The 20,213-nt window shown below is 37.4% G+C and overlaps 1 protein-coding gene across 12 annotated transcripts in view; it reads left to right on the top strand.

Moving 5' to 3' along the window:
• SIPA1L1 (signal induced proliferation associated 1 like 1) overlaps positions 1 to 20,213 on the top strand; it is a 225,431-nt gene that overhangs the window by 182,178 nt on the left and 23,040 nt on the right. For all 12 annotated transcript variants that reach the window (XM_049825433.1, XM_049825432.1, XM_049825431.1 and 9 more), the window contains 4 exons: positions 2,232 to 2,510; positions 11,814 to 11,963; positions 17,018 to 17,142; positions 19,941 to 20,059. In XM_049825433.1, coding sequence (XP_049681390.1) covers positions 2,232 to 2,510; positions 11,814 to 11,963; positions 17,018 to 17,142; positions 19,941 to 20,059 — 673 coding nt within the window. The remainder of the gene's footprint in view (positions 1 to 2,231; positions 2,511 to 11,813; positions 11,964 to 17,017; positions 17,143 to 19,940; positions 20,060 to 20,213) is intronic.

Here is a 20,213-nt window from a genome sequence, read left to right on the forward strand (position 1 = left end):
AGAAAAGGAGTTTTATTTGTCCTTTAGTTGTCAGTGGAAAATTGAATATATGTCAGAGATTAAAATGAGCAGTGGCATAAGGTCACCCATGAGGTATTTGGAAAGCTTTTGTACAGTATTTAGCAGCCTGAGCAAATGGAAAGTTCAGCTGCAATCATAGCAAAAGGATTAGAGCAGAAAAATCTGTGTGGAAAGCACAGATCCTATTATTCCTGAAGTAAATTAAGTACAGCCAAAAGCAGGCTTAGCTTTAGTGTATCCAAACCCATAGCAGGAAGAGAAATTACTGCACTTTTTGAAATACTGTACTCAGCATCAGAGCGCGGTGGTGTTGTCCAGTAGTGAGCAAATGTTCCTGGTGGATTATTGCCTAGTTATAAAATTTCATAACACAACTCTTTGTCCTGCTTTTGGTATCCAAAATCATTAAGGTTTAGGAACGGTGTCTTGAATTTGTTGCTATCCTATCTATATTACTAGAGACTTGATTTAAATCTTTGCACAAAGCAATTTCTCTTTTGGCAATCAGTTTTCCAAAATTGGAGTCCTTTCATTGTGTCCTCTGGAGGTCATTCAGTATTTCTACTACGGTAACTTCTACAGACCGTAATTAAAATGAAGATCAGTTCTGCTTGGTATAGCACATTCATATGAGAACCATTCCCTATCCTAATGAATTGATTGGCATGAAGTTGGAGGAAGAGCAGGGGTGCAGTTAGATAAGATGACTTGCCAACACTCACATGTACAAGGTCAGTAGCAGACACAAAAATATATCCAAATACCACGATTCAGAATCTAATGCCCTACACAGAGGCAGGCGTTGTTATGGTAACATATCTACTAAAAGATGGTTGTTAAAATATTGCCACTGAACTCATTTAGTGGACTGATTGCTGACCTTGAAGTAGGGACGCAGCAGCAAGATGAAATTTTGTCTTCTTGCTTCTTAAACTGTAACTATGTCTGCAAAAAAAAGAGAAACCCAAACTACTAAAGTGTGTAATCACTAGGGAAAGAATAGCAGAGACATAAAATATGAAAAGAAAACAAAAACAAGGGTATCGAAATTTTAGTTAGGTTGTGAGTGGACTTTGAAAACAAATCTCCTGATCATCCCCATCTGCCATGCAGTGGTTCACATCAGAATGGCCTGGGAGCACACAGACATTTCCTTCAGATGATGCTGAACTACATGTGCTTCAGAAGCATGCTGTGTGCCTTCAAACTGCTAATTTAATTTGCAGGTGAAGACTAGAGGGTAGGTCAAAGTAAAACCACAAAATGTGTATATTGTAGACAGCAAGACCTCAGTGCTGACTGTTTTGCTTTGTTTACTCCTATTAGACTGTACAACTTGCTAATGTCAGTATAGCCAGATAACAAGTTATCTGTTTTGTTTTGTATTTTACCTGGGAAGAGATATTGATATTTCTCAGCTCTAATGGTGTAATCACTTAGAGGAAGAACTAGAAGTAGAAAATTTTGCACTGGTTGTTTATTTTTCCTTCCCATAGATAATGTGCGTAGATAAAGTAATCACAATAAAGAATTTACTTAAATAGAGACATATACATTTGTCAAGAGAAATACCAAAGTTATCCTCACTGAAGCTGAAGGTCACAACTGCTTTCCAAATCTCTCATTTTGAATGTATGCAGAAGTTTGTCCTGCATCTTATGTGGACTACATTAGCTCATATCCTGTTTTACTCCAATTTTTGTGCTGTCCTGTTCCTGTACAACCTCAGGAAGCAATGGGCATCTTTTGGGCTTGGCATCTACAATTCTTAGCAAGTGTTTTGTGTTCATAATATGCTAATTTATCAACTGAGGTACTCCAAAGGCAGAGATGTTTGAAAATAAAGTGTAATGCATTATTTCATGGAAATCTTGTCTTTTCATGGATGTCTGTGCATCAGAAAGATTTATCTCAAAAAGAACAAACATTTCACATCTTATTTGTCTGGGTGCAGGTAAGTTGTAAAACCCATTAATTTTTAAAATTAGGAAGGGGAGGTACCCTTCTAGCAGATTTCTTTTAGCTTTTATAACCCAGCAATCAGATGGAGAATATCAAAATTTGTTAAAACATATGTTTCTCAAAAGCAAAATCTTACATTTACTGTTTCATAGAATTGATTCAGCTTCTGTCTTCAGATTTCTATCTGTGTGAACAGTATATATTTATTTTAATTTTTATAGCAGCATGTTAAATTTCTTCATTTCCAGGAGTTCTTCAGAAAACTACCGTATGCCCGTGATGGAATACAAAGTGAATGAGGGAATGTCATATGAATTCAAATTTCCCTTCAGAAATAATAACAAATGGCAGCGAAATGCAAGCAAAGGACAGGGACCTCATGTGGCTCAGGTACCATCCCAAATACAAAGTCCAGTAACATCTAGGATTGGCTCTGGGAAAGGAGAAGGGAAAATGCCACCCCCAGAACGAGCAGCCAACATCCCCCGAAGCATCTCTAGTGATGGGCGCCCGCTGGAGAGCCGGAGGTACGTGTCTTCTCCACAAATGGCTTTTCATTGCCATTTGTTCTTGTCTGGAACAAAGCACAGTAGATTTATCTAAGTATCTGAAGACTGCTTTTTACCTTGGTTTTAATTAGTCAAAAGGCAACATGAATATGAGTGAAACATTAGCCAAAAGGAAATACCTTTCCTGGCATTATTAACCACAAAATGAAGTATTATGGGATTGTTAGGCTATGTTTCTCTGTGTTTGATGGTATTCTAAAACTGCTGTATTGTTATTTACATTTTAAATGAGTAACAGTCAATGTTTTTTAGATCTAAGTGTTCCTGAATTTCTGCATTTTGAAGAAGTAAATCAAAATTTTAGCTTGTTTATGGGCTTGATGTAATTACCTAAAGCTCCCAAGGCAGAAATTGCATCTAACAAGGTGTTTTCGCAAAAGAACTCTGACCAGCACAGAAAGCAAATTTATCTGATTGGGGATTTTTCAAACTTTTTAGGCTAGAGAAGAGATTGTTTTAAGTTTGCATTTCTCCAGGGTGGTTTGGGGTTTTTTGTTGTTTTGGTTTTTTTGAACAGGAAAGCGTTTATTATTAAGATAAAGGTATCAGGCACATCCTGTCACAGTATTTTCATTCTTTCATGAAAGAAGGTGTATTTGATAGTATTCAAATGAACTGTCATTGTTTTGATTATCTATACAAATCTGTCACTGTCTCTGCATTTACAAAGAGATCTGTAGAGGGAAACAAGCTCGTAGCTTATATTTCTTATTTTGGACAATTCCTTTAAAAAAAAAAGCTGTAGACATACTCTGATCGTGCTTTATGTTGCTGAAAAATCTAAAGCAGTAGAAATAAGATGCATATTGTAGAAAAATTAGAGAGTTCTAATGAATTAACTTAAAAGCATTTTTCATGTCCTGAAGAACTGGGGATAAAAAAAAAATAAATCAAAGACGCTACAGCCAAGACCAAGGAAATTACCAAGGTGAAATTGAAACTTCTGAGTAGGGACACCTTGTTAAGAAATTACAATAATTGGTACAGACTTCATTTTCTTACTTTTTTGTTAGACACGATCATATTTCTGCACTTAAACTGATTAGAGAGTGCCCCCCCAGTTATAGCTTTATGCAAGTTCAATTGATGTATACTTAAAGCTCCCATCAGCGTGAGTTGCAAAAGAAAATTTGCAACACTGAAAGCTCTAATAATTTCACAGACAACCTGATAAGATTGTGAAGAAGGTTGCAGAAGCCAGTGAGACACTGGACTTAGCTCTCTAATGGTATATTTGGACCAACATAAAAATTGCATGGCTAGGCCATATCTGCCTGCTACAGCTGAAGAGATGCAAATGCTGAATTTGAAGGAACAGGAGTTGGGGTGGTGTTTGGTTGTTTTTCTCCCTCTAGCCCTGTAGAATCTCACTGTAATTATGGAAGGCATAGTAATACCTGGGCAAAGTTTAAGGCAGTGGCAGAAGCTTAGATTCAGTTGAGTTGCTGTTTTTTTCAGACGCTTCCAATCTCTTCGTGGTATAAACCAAAGAGTTTTGTCTAGAGTCTCAAGTTGGCTGTTCCACAACTCATACTGAGAAGAGTGAGCCTTTGACTGCACTGAGAGATGGAGTATTATTAACTGTGTTTTTCTTGTGCATAAAATCCTATGTGGGCAACATTGCACACCTAAAGCATCCAAGATTTATCCAGTCACTGGATGCTTCTAAAGGGGGGTTATGGCCTGACAAATGTTTGCAAAGTGAAAATTACATTACCATATAGTCAGTATTTGTTTTCAAAAAGTGAAACTTTGACTTTCCATTTCCTTCATTTTCAAGGGATGTAGCTGGGGTTTTTCTCCTCCAGACATTCTTTTAAGTATTTTTTAATGATTGTTATTCAAAAAGGGTTCTATTGGAGCTTTTCACCCTTAAAAGTATATTATCAAAGTAGCTTTTAAGTTTGGCTGGGAATTTTTTTGGATGCCTGAAAAATGTCTTCTTTCTTATCTTTCTCTCTTTCTGGTCTGCTAAACATGTTAGTCTTGGCTGGATCAAGTTTAAATATAACAGCAGCTGCATAAGGTTAACATGTTTCCAGTTAAATAAAGAAAAATATATTTTTGTCATTTTAAAGGAATACTGGAGGTAGGGGAAGCAATAAGCTCACTCTGAGACTCATTTGTCTTTCCTCTGCGTGACAAGAAAGCTTTGCTTTTGAGGAAGCTCAGATACTTCTATTGTTACTGTGTTAAATTTATAAAATTAACAAAGATGAGATTTTCGTAGCCCTCAACTACTGTCTCATTTAATTTTTCACCACTAACTTTAATACTTCCCATAGTGTAAAGATCACATATCAGGGAGGTGCTGGAATCTGTGCGTGTTTCTGGTGCAGGTAGCAGCAATGGTGCTCCGCCGTGCTTTGCTCCCTACGATTTGTTCTTTGCTCAGTTCTCAGTTGGTTGGGGAAACAGAGGACCAAGGGTAACCTGGTAATATGGGTACCGGCATCTGTACTGGTGGTCCCTGTGATCTAAAAAAAGCCCTCTTAATTAATATGATTATAAAGATGACCCCACCGTTCACAAGATGGCTACCTGAGTGTCTGTCTCTCTGCAGCATTTATGTTCTATCAAGCAATTTTAAAGGGTTTTAGAAAAAAACCACCTGACGTGGCTCATTAGCAAAGCAGTACAGATACTCTAGATTTTCTTACTACATTAGAGCTTCACTTTCGAAAAGAAGGCACTGCGTGTCAGTGGGGCTGGAAACCTATCTGTGAAGATCAGCATCAGTAATTTCAGTACTAAATTATAGCTGAAATCTCAATTTTAATCTTTGGTTGTGGTCTGCATATCCCTAGCTATCACTTGTGTTTCTGTGGTGCTGAGCCACAGTTGAGACTTGCTGATGTTTGACTGATCTTAATACTTAGTTGTTTTGAGACGAGCTGGCATTTATCCCTCTGTGCTCCTGCCTTTTGACTGCATGTTCTTCATTTATTGAGCTAGGCGCTGTGACAGTGATGGCAGATCTCATCTGCCACTAAGAAACAGCAATCTATAGTTTGTGATCTATGTTTTAAGGGACATGGCAGCTGAGAAACCCATAGTAAATTGATCCATGTGTCTCTTTGAGCTCTGAATCCGAGATGATTTTTGGAACTAGCATGACAGCCGTCACCCAGGACCACAGGTCAGAACCATCATTAGCCGTAGCTCTAGTAGGTGAGATTTCAAAGAATGGAATAGAGGCATTATAATATTTCTGAGGTATCAGACCTGACATGGTACTCATTTTAATGGTAACATATCAACAATAAATCCATTAATATATTTTAAGTATTTAGAAAAAGTGAAAATTTGAGGGATTTAATTTAAACAGAAACACCCTAACAGACAAGTGTTTCCCTCTTTGACTACAAAGTGCTCTCAGAGTACAGGGAGTACAGGTGTAACTCTTTTTGAATTACACACTAGTGATATTTGACTGATGAGGTTAGAGCCTCTAAATGTGCATACTGAGTGAAATAAATTTATTTTTTACCCTTGCTGGTATTTCCACTTTAGTCAATTTAACTATGTTAAAAATAAATAAAAGCTGCATTACCAGTCCTGAGAACAAGAGGATTTCACTTCATATACCTAAAAACATCTTGCCTCCCTATGGAGACTGCTGTTAGTAGGTGGGGAGAGTAGCTTGCTTGACAGTCCCTGATTCTGAGAAGCCAGACAAATGCCCGGTGCTGTGCCTAACTAGCAGAGTAGTTAACTTTGCCTTTATTGGATTGTCTTCATGTGTCCAACTCACTAGCTTGTACTTAAATTCTCCCCATTTCTCGTAGTATCCTGGGTCCCTGAATGTATTCGTGATTGATGTCCACATTTGTAGGCAGGAAAAATAACCCAAAACTTTATATATCTTAAAATAAATCTCAAATGTTACTGCAACATTAAGACTGAAAAAGGTAACAATATAAATGCAATAGTCCCGAGGTATGGCTTCTTTCACAATATTAATTAGTCCACGTGGGACACTATACAGCCTATAACCCAGAATAAATATCAGTGATACATAAAGTAAAACAACAATAAACGACATATATGTGAAGACTGTCAGAGCTAATGTTATTGGAGAAGATGTAGTCTTAGACCTTGATTTATTTTTTTTATTCCCCTCCCAATTTTCAGTTTGTATTTTCTACACTTAGTTTCCAGACTTTATTAAGAAAAAAATGTGCAGGGAAAGGAAATGAGGTAGTGTTAGATGGTAATTGCTTCTTAATTAACTTATTGTAAGCTGGAACCAGTCTTAACTAAAACTTGGTTCAACAAACAGTTGAAAAGTGTGAAAGCTAGTGAGCAAAGCATGCTGTTGGACTTGTGCAGTTCAGTACTGTTCTGGATGAAAGCTCAAGGCTCTAACTAGAAAATTTCTGAGCACAGTCAATATTTTAAACCAAATGGAAAACTGAATTACGGCATGACTGCAGTCGAGCACTGGCTGTAAAATTCCACAATATGGAAGTATTAGAACAATATTCATTAAAGCTGGTTTTAAGTCTTATTGAGGACTTCGGAGCACAGTCTTACCCTAAAACTTCATACTTCTTTGAACGATGCCTGTGTGTTGTCAGTGACAGTAACTGTGCCAGTAGTAGTTCATAGGTTAATTCCTGCAGATAGATTCTAGTTTAAACTGTTCCCATATTACATAAAAATACTAATCTGCTGCTGCTTGGCTTGGATCAGTGATGTTTTTCCTAATATAAACAAGCAGGTGTCTGTGCTCATCTCACCACCTGTCAAGTGAGCATTGTAGCTCATGCATTGCCTACCTCACAGGGTTTGAGGATTTGTTATTTTAAAGTTTTCGTAACATTCTTCAAATTAAAAGATGTACTAACAGGAGATTATATATTATGCATTTCCTGCTGGCACCAGGACCTAGAGCTGGGTGTAGCAGTGGAAAACCAAAGGTTTGCTGGTACACCCGACTGTATGGCCAAACTCTTGTGTTCCAAAAACATCTGAGAAGAGCCATACTGTGTCATGTCAAGAGTTGGTCTCTCTTGTTTGACTGGCCATCAGCAGGGACCAGGGAAAAGCACAAGAAATGCTTACAAGTATAAAGGAAGACTCCTGACCAGGTCTGACGGTCTCCTGGCTGTCTGCTGTTTTAAGTTTGCCTGGAGCTGGATGCACCTGTACTGCCGTGTTTAACAGCTGTGGATCGTATCTCTTCATCCAGGTGCCTGCTAATTGGTCTCTTGATAGTTCCAGGTCTCTTGCTTGTTCTTTTGTCATGAGGGATAATGAATAATCATTGTTTGCTCGATCCAATATAATTCATGTTTGGACAGATTGAAGCAGATATGATAAAATTCTCTATAATCTGTGGAGCCATATAGCCTATTCAGTGTTTCTTCATAAAGAAGCCCTTCTGTACCTCTGGTTGTCCTGTTTCCTGCCTCTCTATTTTTTCTTGTTGTAATATATGTTTTGATGATCAAATTGAAGAAAAATATTTGAGAAGGTATACAGTGTAGTGTGAGAAGGTACAATATTGACAGCATAATTATATTTTCTGTTCATTCGCTATCCCCTTCCCCAAAATTGCTGATGTTCTTTTTTCCTTTTTGAGTGGTTCAGTTTCCTTTTTAACATGAGAGCGTTGAGTCAGTGTTTTCAGAGAACTGTCACATCTTGCAGTATTATCAGGATTGCAAAAATGAAACACGTGGAAGGTAAGCATGCCAGAATTAAGATTTGCTGTGCAATTTTATTCAGAACTCTTGTGTAACCGTATTTTCTGATACTTCCTTTGATTAAATTACGAGAATTTAACAGAGGACATCTGCCTCGTTCGGTTCACACAGTGGATGCAGCTCATTAAAGAAGACCTATTTAATATTTCATTTTCCTCTTCATTACTTCATCCCCTATTTACTGGATAGCACTCAAATCCTGTTGTAAAGATGCAATTACTAATTCCTAATTTCTCTAAGCTTTATAGTGGTGCCCATATAGTTTCTGAATGCTTCACGGGTATTAATTAAACTTAATTTTCGAAACTCTTGTGTGAGAGGAGATGTCCTTGGCCCTCTTCAGATTAAGAACAAAGGTAGAGAGAGAAATTATGTTCTAATCATTTGCTCTGTCTTATTTGGGGCATCTCGTATTTGGAAGTATGCCCAGCATTGTTAATATTGTATATATTCAAATTACAGCTTCACTTGACTTCAGCTGCTTTGAGAAGTTTTCAGCTCAGGAGTAAATTGGGCCTTGGAATCAAATAAGGCCTTTGCAAAACTTGCAATTAGTGACAATGAACGTAAAATTTTCTTTAATGAGTATGCCAGTGGTCATATTGGAGTGCTGCAGCAAGTGCAAGATATTCAGTTTGCTAAGTCAGCACTGAAATGCCTTGACTATAAGGCCATCCTTTCTCTTTTGCCAGCTGGTGCCTCCTTCACTTCTGAGCTGTGCAGATCTTGCAGAAGAAGTTGTAGTACAAACTAAAACTTCATGGGGCAAAGGTCCTAAGGGAGAAGGCACCTGTGTGTGATCATATAAAGACTAAAGACTGCCTTAGGCCATAGTCACAAAGCATGCTGGACTGACATTTTTCTTATGATGTGTATATTACATACCTATGCATACTAAAGACATGGGGAAAATTACAGCTAATGACATGGAAATTAATTTATTAAGAGCAAGATGGATGCTTTCGACATTTGTGTTGTCATACTAAACAAAATAAACATACACCTATCCCACTCACTGCCTTCGCAAAAGATCAGTTTCTTCCCATACTTGGCAAGACTCAACCAGTCCTTTGAGGATGAACTAGATCTGTTAGAACTAAATCGTGCCTGGTATAATCCCAGTTCAATTGACTGCAATGTATCTGTTTAATGCAATGGACGCTTGGCCTATTTTTAAATTCAATTATGGGACTCATGCACTTAAATTCCAAAATGGTTAAAGCTGTCTTTTGAAATAGATAATAGCTTGTTTTAGTTTGGCTTTTAATTATAAATAAAAGACAAGCACAGAATATCTTAACTATAGGGGCATACTGCTAACACAATAGTCCTTTTGTCTTGGGAAGTGCCTTTCATCAATAGATTTCAAAGCAGCTCAAAAAGTCAATTCAAACTAATTTACTCTAAAGTTCTTTTGTCTTATTTATGTGTTTCACATAAAATGAAACGTCTTTCACTATTAATGCTTTTTAGTGCTATTGTGAACTGTACCAACAAAATGTATTGCTGCTTTAAATAATAGCGTGTGCTATCTGACTGGTTGTTCATTGCTGTTGTTCAGACCACATTTATAATACAATTCTGTTTGCCCTCGAGGTCTTTCATCTTTGTAAATGAGTTATAACTCCATGACATAGTTCTGCAATCTTGACATTTCCTTCTGAACAGCCCTGTCACTTTTTGGTAAGGCATAGGAAGTAAAGAAAAGGCATAGCTGAAGCTGAAGTGAAAATGTAAGCATTTTCCAACAGGAAATAATTTTACAGAAATTATTTGAGAAGTAATTTGTTTCCTTGTCATAAATTCTAATTTAGTATTGGGGAAAAAGTTCATACTTTTAAACTGTGTATTGCTCTGCAAGCATAAGTGAGTTTAAATGTATGTGCCTATATAGGTGGGTGAATGCTAATGAAAGCACATACTCTTGTTGGCTGAACTTTTTTTTTTTTTTCTCTTTATAACATACCACTGGGAAAATGAACTGCTTGGCTCACAGTTCCCCAAGTTTCCAACTCTTGAACTGTGTTCTTTGCAATCAAATATTTCAGAATTGTTACTTTATAAGTGTGAGAAGTTAACTTCAGTTTGGTAGACTAGAAAGGAATTACTGGATTTGGTATGGTACTTCTGATGGTCAGGTGTTAGATCATTACTTTCTCATCTGGGAAAAAGAGTTACTATTAGTCATATGCACTTTATGAAATTCCAGATGATCAAGATGTTTGATCCATTCCTACTGCTCTTTCCATTTTAAGATTTTGTTAGTTTACTGCTTTTTTGCAAACTACTGAAGGGCGACAAATGCACATTTGGTATATATACACACGCACGCAGTCTTTGGATAGATACACATACATAAGTAACATTAATCAGTGCAATATTTTTTTCATTTTCAAAAGAGTTTTTGAACTTTAAAAGTTATTACGGTATTGTGGTGAGAGCCGATTAAAATCTGCCGCTCCTTTACAGGTAGAGGTGAAGTGGCTAGGCTAAGATCTTGTAAATCCCCAGACGCGAGTTGTGTACTGAGGCAACTCTGTGTTTCACTGAAGTCAGTATGCATTTTTTTAAATATTAAAAGTTAAGTTGCTATTTAACTTGTGTAAGTTATAGTATTTTTCCTAGTTAAAATAAGTAAAGGTTTGCGTTCACAGTAGGGTTTTGATGTTCATGGATGGCATGATTCAAACTCCATTTAAATCACTGCAGAAGTTCTGAATGCCTTCAGTCACCACTGAGTAGAACAAAGAACTAGGTAGCAGCAGTGAATTCAGCTGGGGTTTGGGAAATGAAATGCACAAAGCAGAAAATGATCTAAAAAAGCCTTCAACTACAGAACAGGATATACGAGTTGAGCAGTATAAGCCTGCTGCTTCCAGCCATTCTGCCCATGTGTTGCAACTCTAGCCCATTTATTTGCTGTACGATTATTCTGACAAGAGAAGGCTTCATATGACTCAGGTGTGTATTTTCAAACAAGAGTTCTGGAATGTTGAGATAGTTTTATATTAGAATGTTAATTTTTTAGAGGGGAGGTTAAGGTATTTATAAATAACATTACATTTTTTAGTCCTTGTGATTTAATGTGGACAAGTTTGGTGGCATAGAGACAGGCTTGATACTTTTGACAGAGTTTGCAAAGACAGCGACTACAGTTAGTTTAAATTCCAGGCAAGAGTTTGTTTTGAGAATTGTTAATATTTTGTTCTGTTTGGTATTTGGGTGAGGAATGTCATGCTTCATTATTCATTACAAGCAATGTGTAAAAACAGATCAGGACTTCAGAAACTGGGATGTTTTCATAGTGTGTGCTGGGATTTTCCTCCCACACTTGCCTCTCTTTTACTCCCCTGCATCCAGCTTTTTACAGCTGATTTTCCATGGTTTCCAATAGATTAATAAGGGGAAAATGTCTGATCCTTCAACTGACTTAATTTCTGCTGCCTTCGTGGTGCCATGTTGTTTGCTGATATGACAATTTGCAGGATGTTGTCCATCATGCTTTGTGTTACGCTATTGCTGATTCAACTGGTTCATTTGCTCTGAACAGGTTGTCTCCCGGTTCTGATGTCTACGTCACAGTTTCATCCATTGCCTTAGCACGATCGCAACAGTGCCGTAATTCTCCAAGCAACTTATCATCCTCAAGTGAGACTGGCTCTGGTGGGGGCACATACAGACAAAAATCTATGCCAGAAGGGTAGGCACCAGACTTTTTTTCATATTTTTAAGGCAGTTTTTTTGTTCTCTGTTCCATTTGTTGTAATGTATATTAAACTGAAGGACAGCTTCCAGCCTCCTGTCAGCTGTTGTTTACATGCATTAAAACATGTTTGTTTTCAAATATCACTGTCATGCTTCTTGAAAAAGTCAGTTTTAAAAATCCCTTGCTTCCACCTTCCCTTTGCGACCTAACCTCTCTCTCTGATCTTAGTCTACAACTGCTCAGGTTACTATATAAAGGGATCATTATGTATTTAAAAATCTTCATTAAAGGTACTGGTTTCATGTTGCAAATTGATTCATTTCACAGATTTAGATTCTAAAATAAACTAAGTAATAGGTTTGGGACTTTGCATTCTGTGCTAATAGTTGAAGCAAAGTAGTGTTGAGTGCAACTAAGACTTCAGACATGCAGGCACAAAAGTGTTAAGTAATCTACGGCTAGCATCTTTTTCACATATTCACAGTCATCCTGTTTTAAGGCGCGCTCTTTCAACTTTCCAGAAAACTTCAAACTCTCTGAAGCAAACCAAAGTCAACGTAAGGGGCAACTTGCAGAGGAGGAAATTAAATCTGTATAATTTTCAGAGAGCGCTGAAAGGAGCAATAAATCAAGCATCTCCAAGTAGGGAAAAAAATAATTGGCAGCAGGAGAGCTGTCTACCACATTCCAAATTACTTCCTATAGAGAAGATGAAGGGGCAAAACTGCTGATAGTTCACACCGCAAAGCTTCCCTCTGAAGTCGTCTTGAGTACGTTGCAGGTCATTGTGTGTAATGAATTCTGGTTTGGGTCTTTTATAAAGTAAAAGTATCTTTTTCGCTATTATAAAAAAATATATTAGTAGTAAGATTAAATACCAGTTGTTAGGAACTGCTTAGCACAAGGCACTGTCTTTTGCCTGTTTAGGTGCCTGTAAGGGGACACTGCTCTGTGTCAGCCCTGAGAACCCAGCTCATGGTTCTGAGCATGTGTTTGAACAAGTGCTGCTTCTCGCTCCAGAGCACTGAAGATTTGTCCTCCCTGTCCTTCTCCTTGCAGCTTAGTTTGAGTTTTTCTGAAGAGGCCATCTCTTCTCTGCTGCACATCTTCATGAAAGCTTTGATTCATGAGACTATCAGGCCTGTTCAGGTCATTATTTAAGTTTGTGCTTAAGTCCTGCTGACATCGGGAGATTTGCTCTAAACCCATTAAGCTTTGCTGTAAGGAAACTAAATAGAAGTGTGTCCAGAGCTCTGCAGCTGGAAAAAGCACTTAACCTCTTCGTACACTGCATACTTCCTGGCTCATTCATGCCAGCAGCATTTATATGTTGCCTTGAATTCTGAAGAGCAGCTTGTGCTCCCAATAGCTTGTCTGCGCTTTTCCAACTACCTCATTTGCTCTACAAAAAAGGTATTGCTGCTGTGTGTCCTTAGACCATCACAACTCGTAACTGCTTCAATAGGAAGGGATTTTCAAACACTCTGGGGTTTTTGTTTTGAGTTGGCTTCAGAGCACACCAGCACCCATCCCAACCCTTTTCCATCTTTTAAGTTAATTATACACATATGTTCACTACAGCATTCTTTGAGCATTTTGCAAGTTCAGCAAAGAGATGTGTCCTAGAAACCTTGCTTATATAGTCTTTTTGGTTTTGAAGTTTTAATTTAGTTCAAGGAAACACTGTTTAAATGGAATTATGAAAGAAGTAATTAATACGTGAACTTTGTATGTTCCCTGTTGGATGCTTTTTAAAAAAAGAAAAATCACTTATTAAACTCCAGTTATTTGACTATTATGTTCTATTCTTATAGGAAAAGCACTTTGCCTCCCATACTGTCCTTGTACACATGAATCATATTTACTCAGGACTTTCCAAACATTTTCTGCTAGGCTAAATGGAAAGCATGAAAAATGTAATTATGAAGGAAGCTTTACCTTGCCTCAATAAGCAAAGTAATGTCTGTCACATTACTAAAAATCATTGCAGTTCCATGTGCATCTTCTGTTGAGATTCGTCTGAGACACCAGATCGCCAGATGTAGGGATGTTGGGTGTACCAGGTAGCGCTGGTCAGTGATTAACCCATATATGTTGTTAAAATAGGGGAGAGATATTGTAGCATTCAATTGCTAAGATGTTGGAGAGAAGGATGGGCTGGAGTAGGGGTCAAGGGGCACCATGTCCTGAAGGTAATCTTCTCGAGGTGAGGCTCCAGTGTGCTTTAGGTATGTCAGTCCCTGAGATTTCCCAGTGCAGGAAATCTCAACTGCATAATTTGTGTATACATTTCTTTCTTGTTGCATGATATGACAGATTTGGAAAGTTTGTGAAACTTAAATGACTGGAAGCATGGGTGTGAGTCCAACTTCTGTCAGACACCGGTAAGAGCAGTAACTGCTGCCTCTTCTAGATTATTGGCCCATATCCTAAGCTGGGTATAGGCAAAAACTTCACTACCTTTGAGAATATCTAGATTGGTCTTGATGTATGTATGTGTGTTTTATATACTTATCCTGTGTTTCCCTGAAAGTACATATATGTAACAAATGATTGTAGAATGTAAAAATGAAATTCAAAAATACCAAAATAATGAGTTTCTTCTTATGACACACACATATATATATATATAAAATGTATATTTAAACAATTTCACTGTTCTTTTAATCCAGATAGAGTTCTCCTTTGAGTTTTTTATTTCATTCCTACATACCCTAATGGGCTATATATTTAAGCAGCATAGAGTATAGCACCATGTGCATTTATTATTCCTGCTTTTAAATAGTCCACTTCCTGTAAAAAAGGCAATCTAAAGACATTTCTTGCTGCTCAATTAGTAGAGCAATGATTTTAATGAAATAAAATTAGAAACATGGTGGTTTTGTATATCTCTAATCCTGGAAAAAAAGATCCCACATGATAAACTATGCCAAATGCAGAAGTGACTGATTTTATACATATGAACATTATGGAGTTTAGGTAAGAGGGCAATGCATAGAAAGTAAAACTTTAATGCAGCGCAACTTTATTGCATCAAAGTTTCTTGGGGTTTTGACTTTTTATTTCAGGTACAAACTTCTAGTTATTTTATCATGAAAAGATAATCTTCCCAAAATACAAGTCTTAGAAGTTCAAAAATTACCTCAGATCAGTGCTTAAAGAATCCATCAGCTTTTGAAATGTTGTGTTCAGGCTTTTTATGCATGTGTTGAATTGGTACTGATTCATCATGTTTAATTTAGGTATTTGATTAAGTGAAATCCTATCTAGTCTGTGTGAATAAAAAAGGAAAAGCATTGCTCACTTCATGCAATTTCAGTTTAAATTGTTTGTATTCAGAAGGTAGATATATCCAGGTTTTGTTCACTTTTTTTTTATTCATCAAACTGTATGTTGGCCATACCAGGGGGTGGTGAACAAAAGGGAAGTAGGGTCATGTTTGGGTAAAATTTAGAAGGTCCAAATTTCGAAATGTGACATTTTGGAGCTGTGCTGCATGTACAGGCATGTTTCAGCTGCTTATCTTTAAGGATGGAAGTGGGATTTTGTTGTTCTGAGTCATATGATGTTTCTTCAGCAGGTTCATTTGAGTTAACAAGTACATGAACTTTCAAACGGGATAACCACATTGAGCTTGTTCTGACAGCTGGGCAGATGTCTGTTTTACACTGGAGGTCATATGGGGCGGTCTGTAGCTAGTAGAGTGAGTAGAAAGCGCAGTTTGGGTATTTTATTTTCTGTTATTATGTTAGACACTTAAAGCTAGAGAAACTCCTTGATAGATATAGGATATATCAGCTTGTTGTAATTCTTTTGTGTGTTACTGTGTGCATGTAGAGTTTGGGGAATTTTTTTTCCTTTGGGGTATGTCTGATTAAAAAAAAAAAAAAAACAACACAAAAAAAACGACCTCAGAAATGCATTATTCTTGACGAATTCTTAATGATTGATCTGCTAATGCTGAACCCAACTATAATTCTTATAGACTTGTAAGGGTTTTATATGTAATACAGAATTATAGATGTAACTCTTACAGGCTTTTAGGCATATGAAGGCATGTAAACTTCGGTACAGCACAGAGACGCTGTGTGTCTCCTTTATCATTAGATTGTTCCCCTAAGTTTACTATATCTTTACTGAGATTCCAAATTCCGTCTGACTAATCTAGCAGGATTTACAAAGTCCATTGAACAGAGTTTTCCTTTTGCTCTGTATGCTTTATTCTACAGCAATCGGTATACATGTCTTGCTGCTTTCCTACAGCTGTATTTAGTTTACGCTAGTCCACTCAAATTATTTTATGATCAAATAACTTAATAATTTACAGAATTTTTAACCCCCACATTTTGGGAATCCATAACCAATACAGTCAACTTTATAAACACTTATTTAAAATATTTAGCAGGGTAATATTGTCCCAAATGAATCTATGTTGTTTGCATGTATGTCTGTACCACCTAGGTATGACCTTATTAGTCTTTTGCTTAGAACCGAGGAAAGTGGCTGAGATCCATGGGATTGTCCCAACAAACTTTCTGATGCTCACTTTGACTAGTTTGAAGTAATGCTTTTGCAATTAAAAGGATCCATCCTTGGTATCTTTTCCTGATAAGCACACCTCATTTCCCTATGTGGCTTTTATCCAGACTTTCAAGTTTTACTCATTGTGGTCAGTTTTCTGTAATCATGTAATGGTCTGGTCATCTGTCCATGTAAACATCTATGTAAATGAAGATTAATAATTTTATTTCTGGATGTTTTGGTCTGTTTTGTTTAATTGCATGTACTGTAACCAGATGTTCTTGATCGAAGATGCTCAATGAATTAATGTGTACTGTAATCTTATGCATTAAAGGTGCTAAATGGGTCCTGAGAGCTGCCACAAACGTTAAATGGAAAAGCCATATAAATCCCTTAATCAGTTGTTCTATGCATTGGTCTGCCCTGGTTTTTGCCACTAGCTTCTTAGAAATGCTCTTTTTCCCATATGTGAGATTTATGCCTGTTTAAAATGATTATCTGCTTTGTTTTTTGGGGTGTTACAACAGGTTTGGAATTAGCCGTAGATCCCCTGCTTCCATTGACAGGCAGAACACGCAATCAGATACGGGTGGTAGCGGCAAATCCACACCCAGCTGGCAAAGAAGTGAGGATAGTATCGCTGACCAGATGGGTAGGTAATTAATTCTTTACAATGTGAGCGAGTGGTGCTAACCACAAGGTGACTTTGGCAATACTTCTCCATGCAGAGCGAGAACCCTCTTAAGCACGTTTTTTTCAGTGCCTTTGAAAGTTAACCTTGTTCATCAGGATGAATAATTAGGTCTGGAACATGTACTAGCTTGGGCAGTCTGTTTCCTTGAGACCTATGAATATCACCTGAGGAAGAACTGATTTCAGTTCTTCATTTGATTGTGGGACTAAATCTACCTTAATGCTCTTACCCTGAAAAACTCTGTCCTTTTAGAAGCAGTTGGGTAGACACACTTACTAATTTGTCTTGCTGTTGAGGACTTGTTTGACCTCACCTACTCTCCCGAGTGACTTGGCTTAGTTTAATTTTTGCATAGTTTGTCTAAAGTGCTTGTGATGCTCCCTTTCAAACGGTGCTATATAAATGCAAATTGATTGTTTGATCATTGAAGCTATAAAAATACCATGTACAAAATGGAAAAAATGCAATTAAAGTTTAAATAGTGAAGTAAATCTATAGCTTGGTAATCACCTTCCACCAGCATATACATTTTCATCGCACTTGGCAATTAAGCTGTCAGCTGAGGGAACATATTAACTACATAAAACAGCTGGGTGCTGAGAATTTGCATTGTTAAGCCTTCATTTGAAGTTTTTGCACATAGACCTTTTGCTACAGCTATGGCTTGACTCAAGTGGATATCATTGAGACTGACACCAGTGGAAATGTCCTGTCTACAAACAGCGTTGATCCAATGTGATGACCATGGTCAAAATTGCTAGATGGGTTTTTTGTAACTTTGTTACCATAGATTAAACAATTTGATACTTTTTCTATTACACATATAGATAGATCATTTTACTGCATCACAGCTTTTGCTCTATGTAAGTGGCTGGTGTTGAACACAGAATAGGGTTCAGGGAGATCAGCAGGAGTTTGCTAAGGCACATGCCAACCTCAAGTTCTGGAGTTGTACTTTGTTCACACACCTTCACAACCTCAGTGAGCTGTGCCTTGTTATTGAAGCCATCTGTCAGTCCCTCTGTCACAACTCCCCCCGACTTCTCCCTACAAAGCTGTGATTATACTGATCTGCAGTTCTCATTTTGACAGAACGATTTTTAATCACATATGTTTTGATACTGTGTGATGGTGACGACAAATCTAAAACTGATCTTTTGCTCAGCATTACTTTTGCAGACAAACAGTTGGGTGTTGGTGCTGGCACTGAGTGGAGCTGCCAGCAAGTTCTGTTCTACAATGTCAGGTGTCACCATATTAGCAAAACAAATAAATAAGGCCAAAAAGAACAGGAAAAATTGTGTGGTAGAAGAGACGGCTCCGGTATTTGGCAAAAGCTGAGAAATGCATATATAATCCCTATATTTTATCTCTTGTGTATTGTCCTACATTCATAGAGTTGCAGTTGGAAGCTGTATCTCTGACTGGAGACTTTATTGCCAGTCTGGTGAATCTAGGAGAAAGTTTGATTCTGTGACAAATAAGCACATTTCCACTTGGGATAATCTGTCTCAAGGTAAATAAGGCATTAGGTGCAATGAATCCACACGCTCACTCATTCCTGGCCCATTCTTAGCTACAGAAGACCTTTGTTCTGTGTGTACTGACACTGCTTGCTACCACTTGCTAGGGGGAATCAAGTTTGGGTTTGGGGGTTTTTCTACTATTATTATTTTTTTATATTAAAAAAAAACCTTTTTCATTTGTTTTTGTAAAAGCTAGTAATGCTGCAGATGAAGATGAACAAACTGTAGCTGTGTTGGGGAAAGCACTGCTAATTACCATGGGTATTGTTAAGTACTTGATGTTCATAATAAGCAGATATTCTACTTAAAATCAGCACTTTTAGAAGTGCAGAACATTGCATAACCACAGGAGGGAAAATACATGTAAGAAGTCACAACTGAGAGAGGTTCTTCTAAAATACTGACCTTGGGCTCTGAAAAGGCAATTACCTACCTGACAGGCTGTGTCTGAACACTGTCTAGACCTCCTTATTTATCTCCTGGAAAAAAATAAGTTTAATTGGCAAAGAACACCCCTATGAGTGTCCATGTAAGACAAGTGATTTGAATTCCATCCAATTTTGTCAGGTTTAGTTTAATAAGTATTCCTTATGTACATCTATGCAGTTTCCACATTCACAGCCAGCAATTTTTAAGGGGATATTGTGATTTCAACACATTTTTGCTGTCTCTTCAATTAGAAAATGTTTATTTAACTCACCTTAACTTTGACAAGAAATATGCACAGTAGTTTTATTGGAGAAAATGTGTTTATGTAAGTGATTGCTGTAGACTTTTGCTATTGCCCTGCCTTGTGTAGAATGCAATTTAAGGAAATGTGGATCTTCAGGGTTTTTAATCTGTGGTCCACAGGCAATGTGCATATAGAGATGCAATGTCAATACACTGTGAAAATTAATATTCCGCTGCTCTAATGCTCTGATAAGAGTGCTGTTGGAGGATGATGGGGGCATGATACCATTCAAGTTGTCCTAACAGAAGTCAGGATGGTGGCTGCTGGTTTTTTTGTGAAGTCTTACTGATTTATGCCAAGCAGGAATGGGCCCTCACTTACCTGTGTTTTGTCACAGTATGTATTTTTTTTATTTGGAATGAATTTCGTATTAGGTATCCAAAGTTTTTGGGTAATGGTAGTATTGGAAAAATGGCAGTGTAAAATTAGGTTACACATTTTCTTAGTTTGTTGCGCTGCATACGCTCTTCAGTACATCATTGTGTGCTGTATTGCAGAACCAACATGCCATCTCCCAGCAGTATCAAAAGTACTGCCATCCTTCAGAGAAAGCCCCAGTGGAAGACTGATGAGACAGGATCCTGTGGTTCACTTGTCTCCAAATAAGCAGGGTCATGTAAGTTATCCTAAAAAAGGAATTATTTAATGTTTTTGCCTTTGCTCCACAAGCTCTTGATACTAAAAGTGTTGTTCAAAGTTATATTTAGAGTGTCAGTTGAAAAAAGGGAAAGAAAAAAATCTTCAAGCCCTGTTCTCTACTAGAACATGGA

Source organism: Accipiter gentilis, chromosome 22 (genome assembly GCF_929443795.1).
Source record: "Accipiter gentilis chromosome 22, bAccGen1.1, whole genome shotgun sequence".
Classification (NCBI taxonomy): domain Eukaryota; kingdom Metazoa; phylum Chordata; class Aves; order Accipitriformes; family Accipitridae; genus Astur; species Astur gentilis.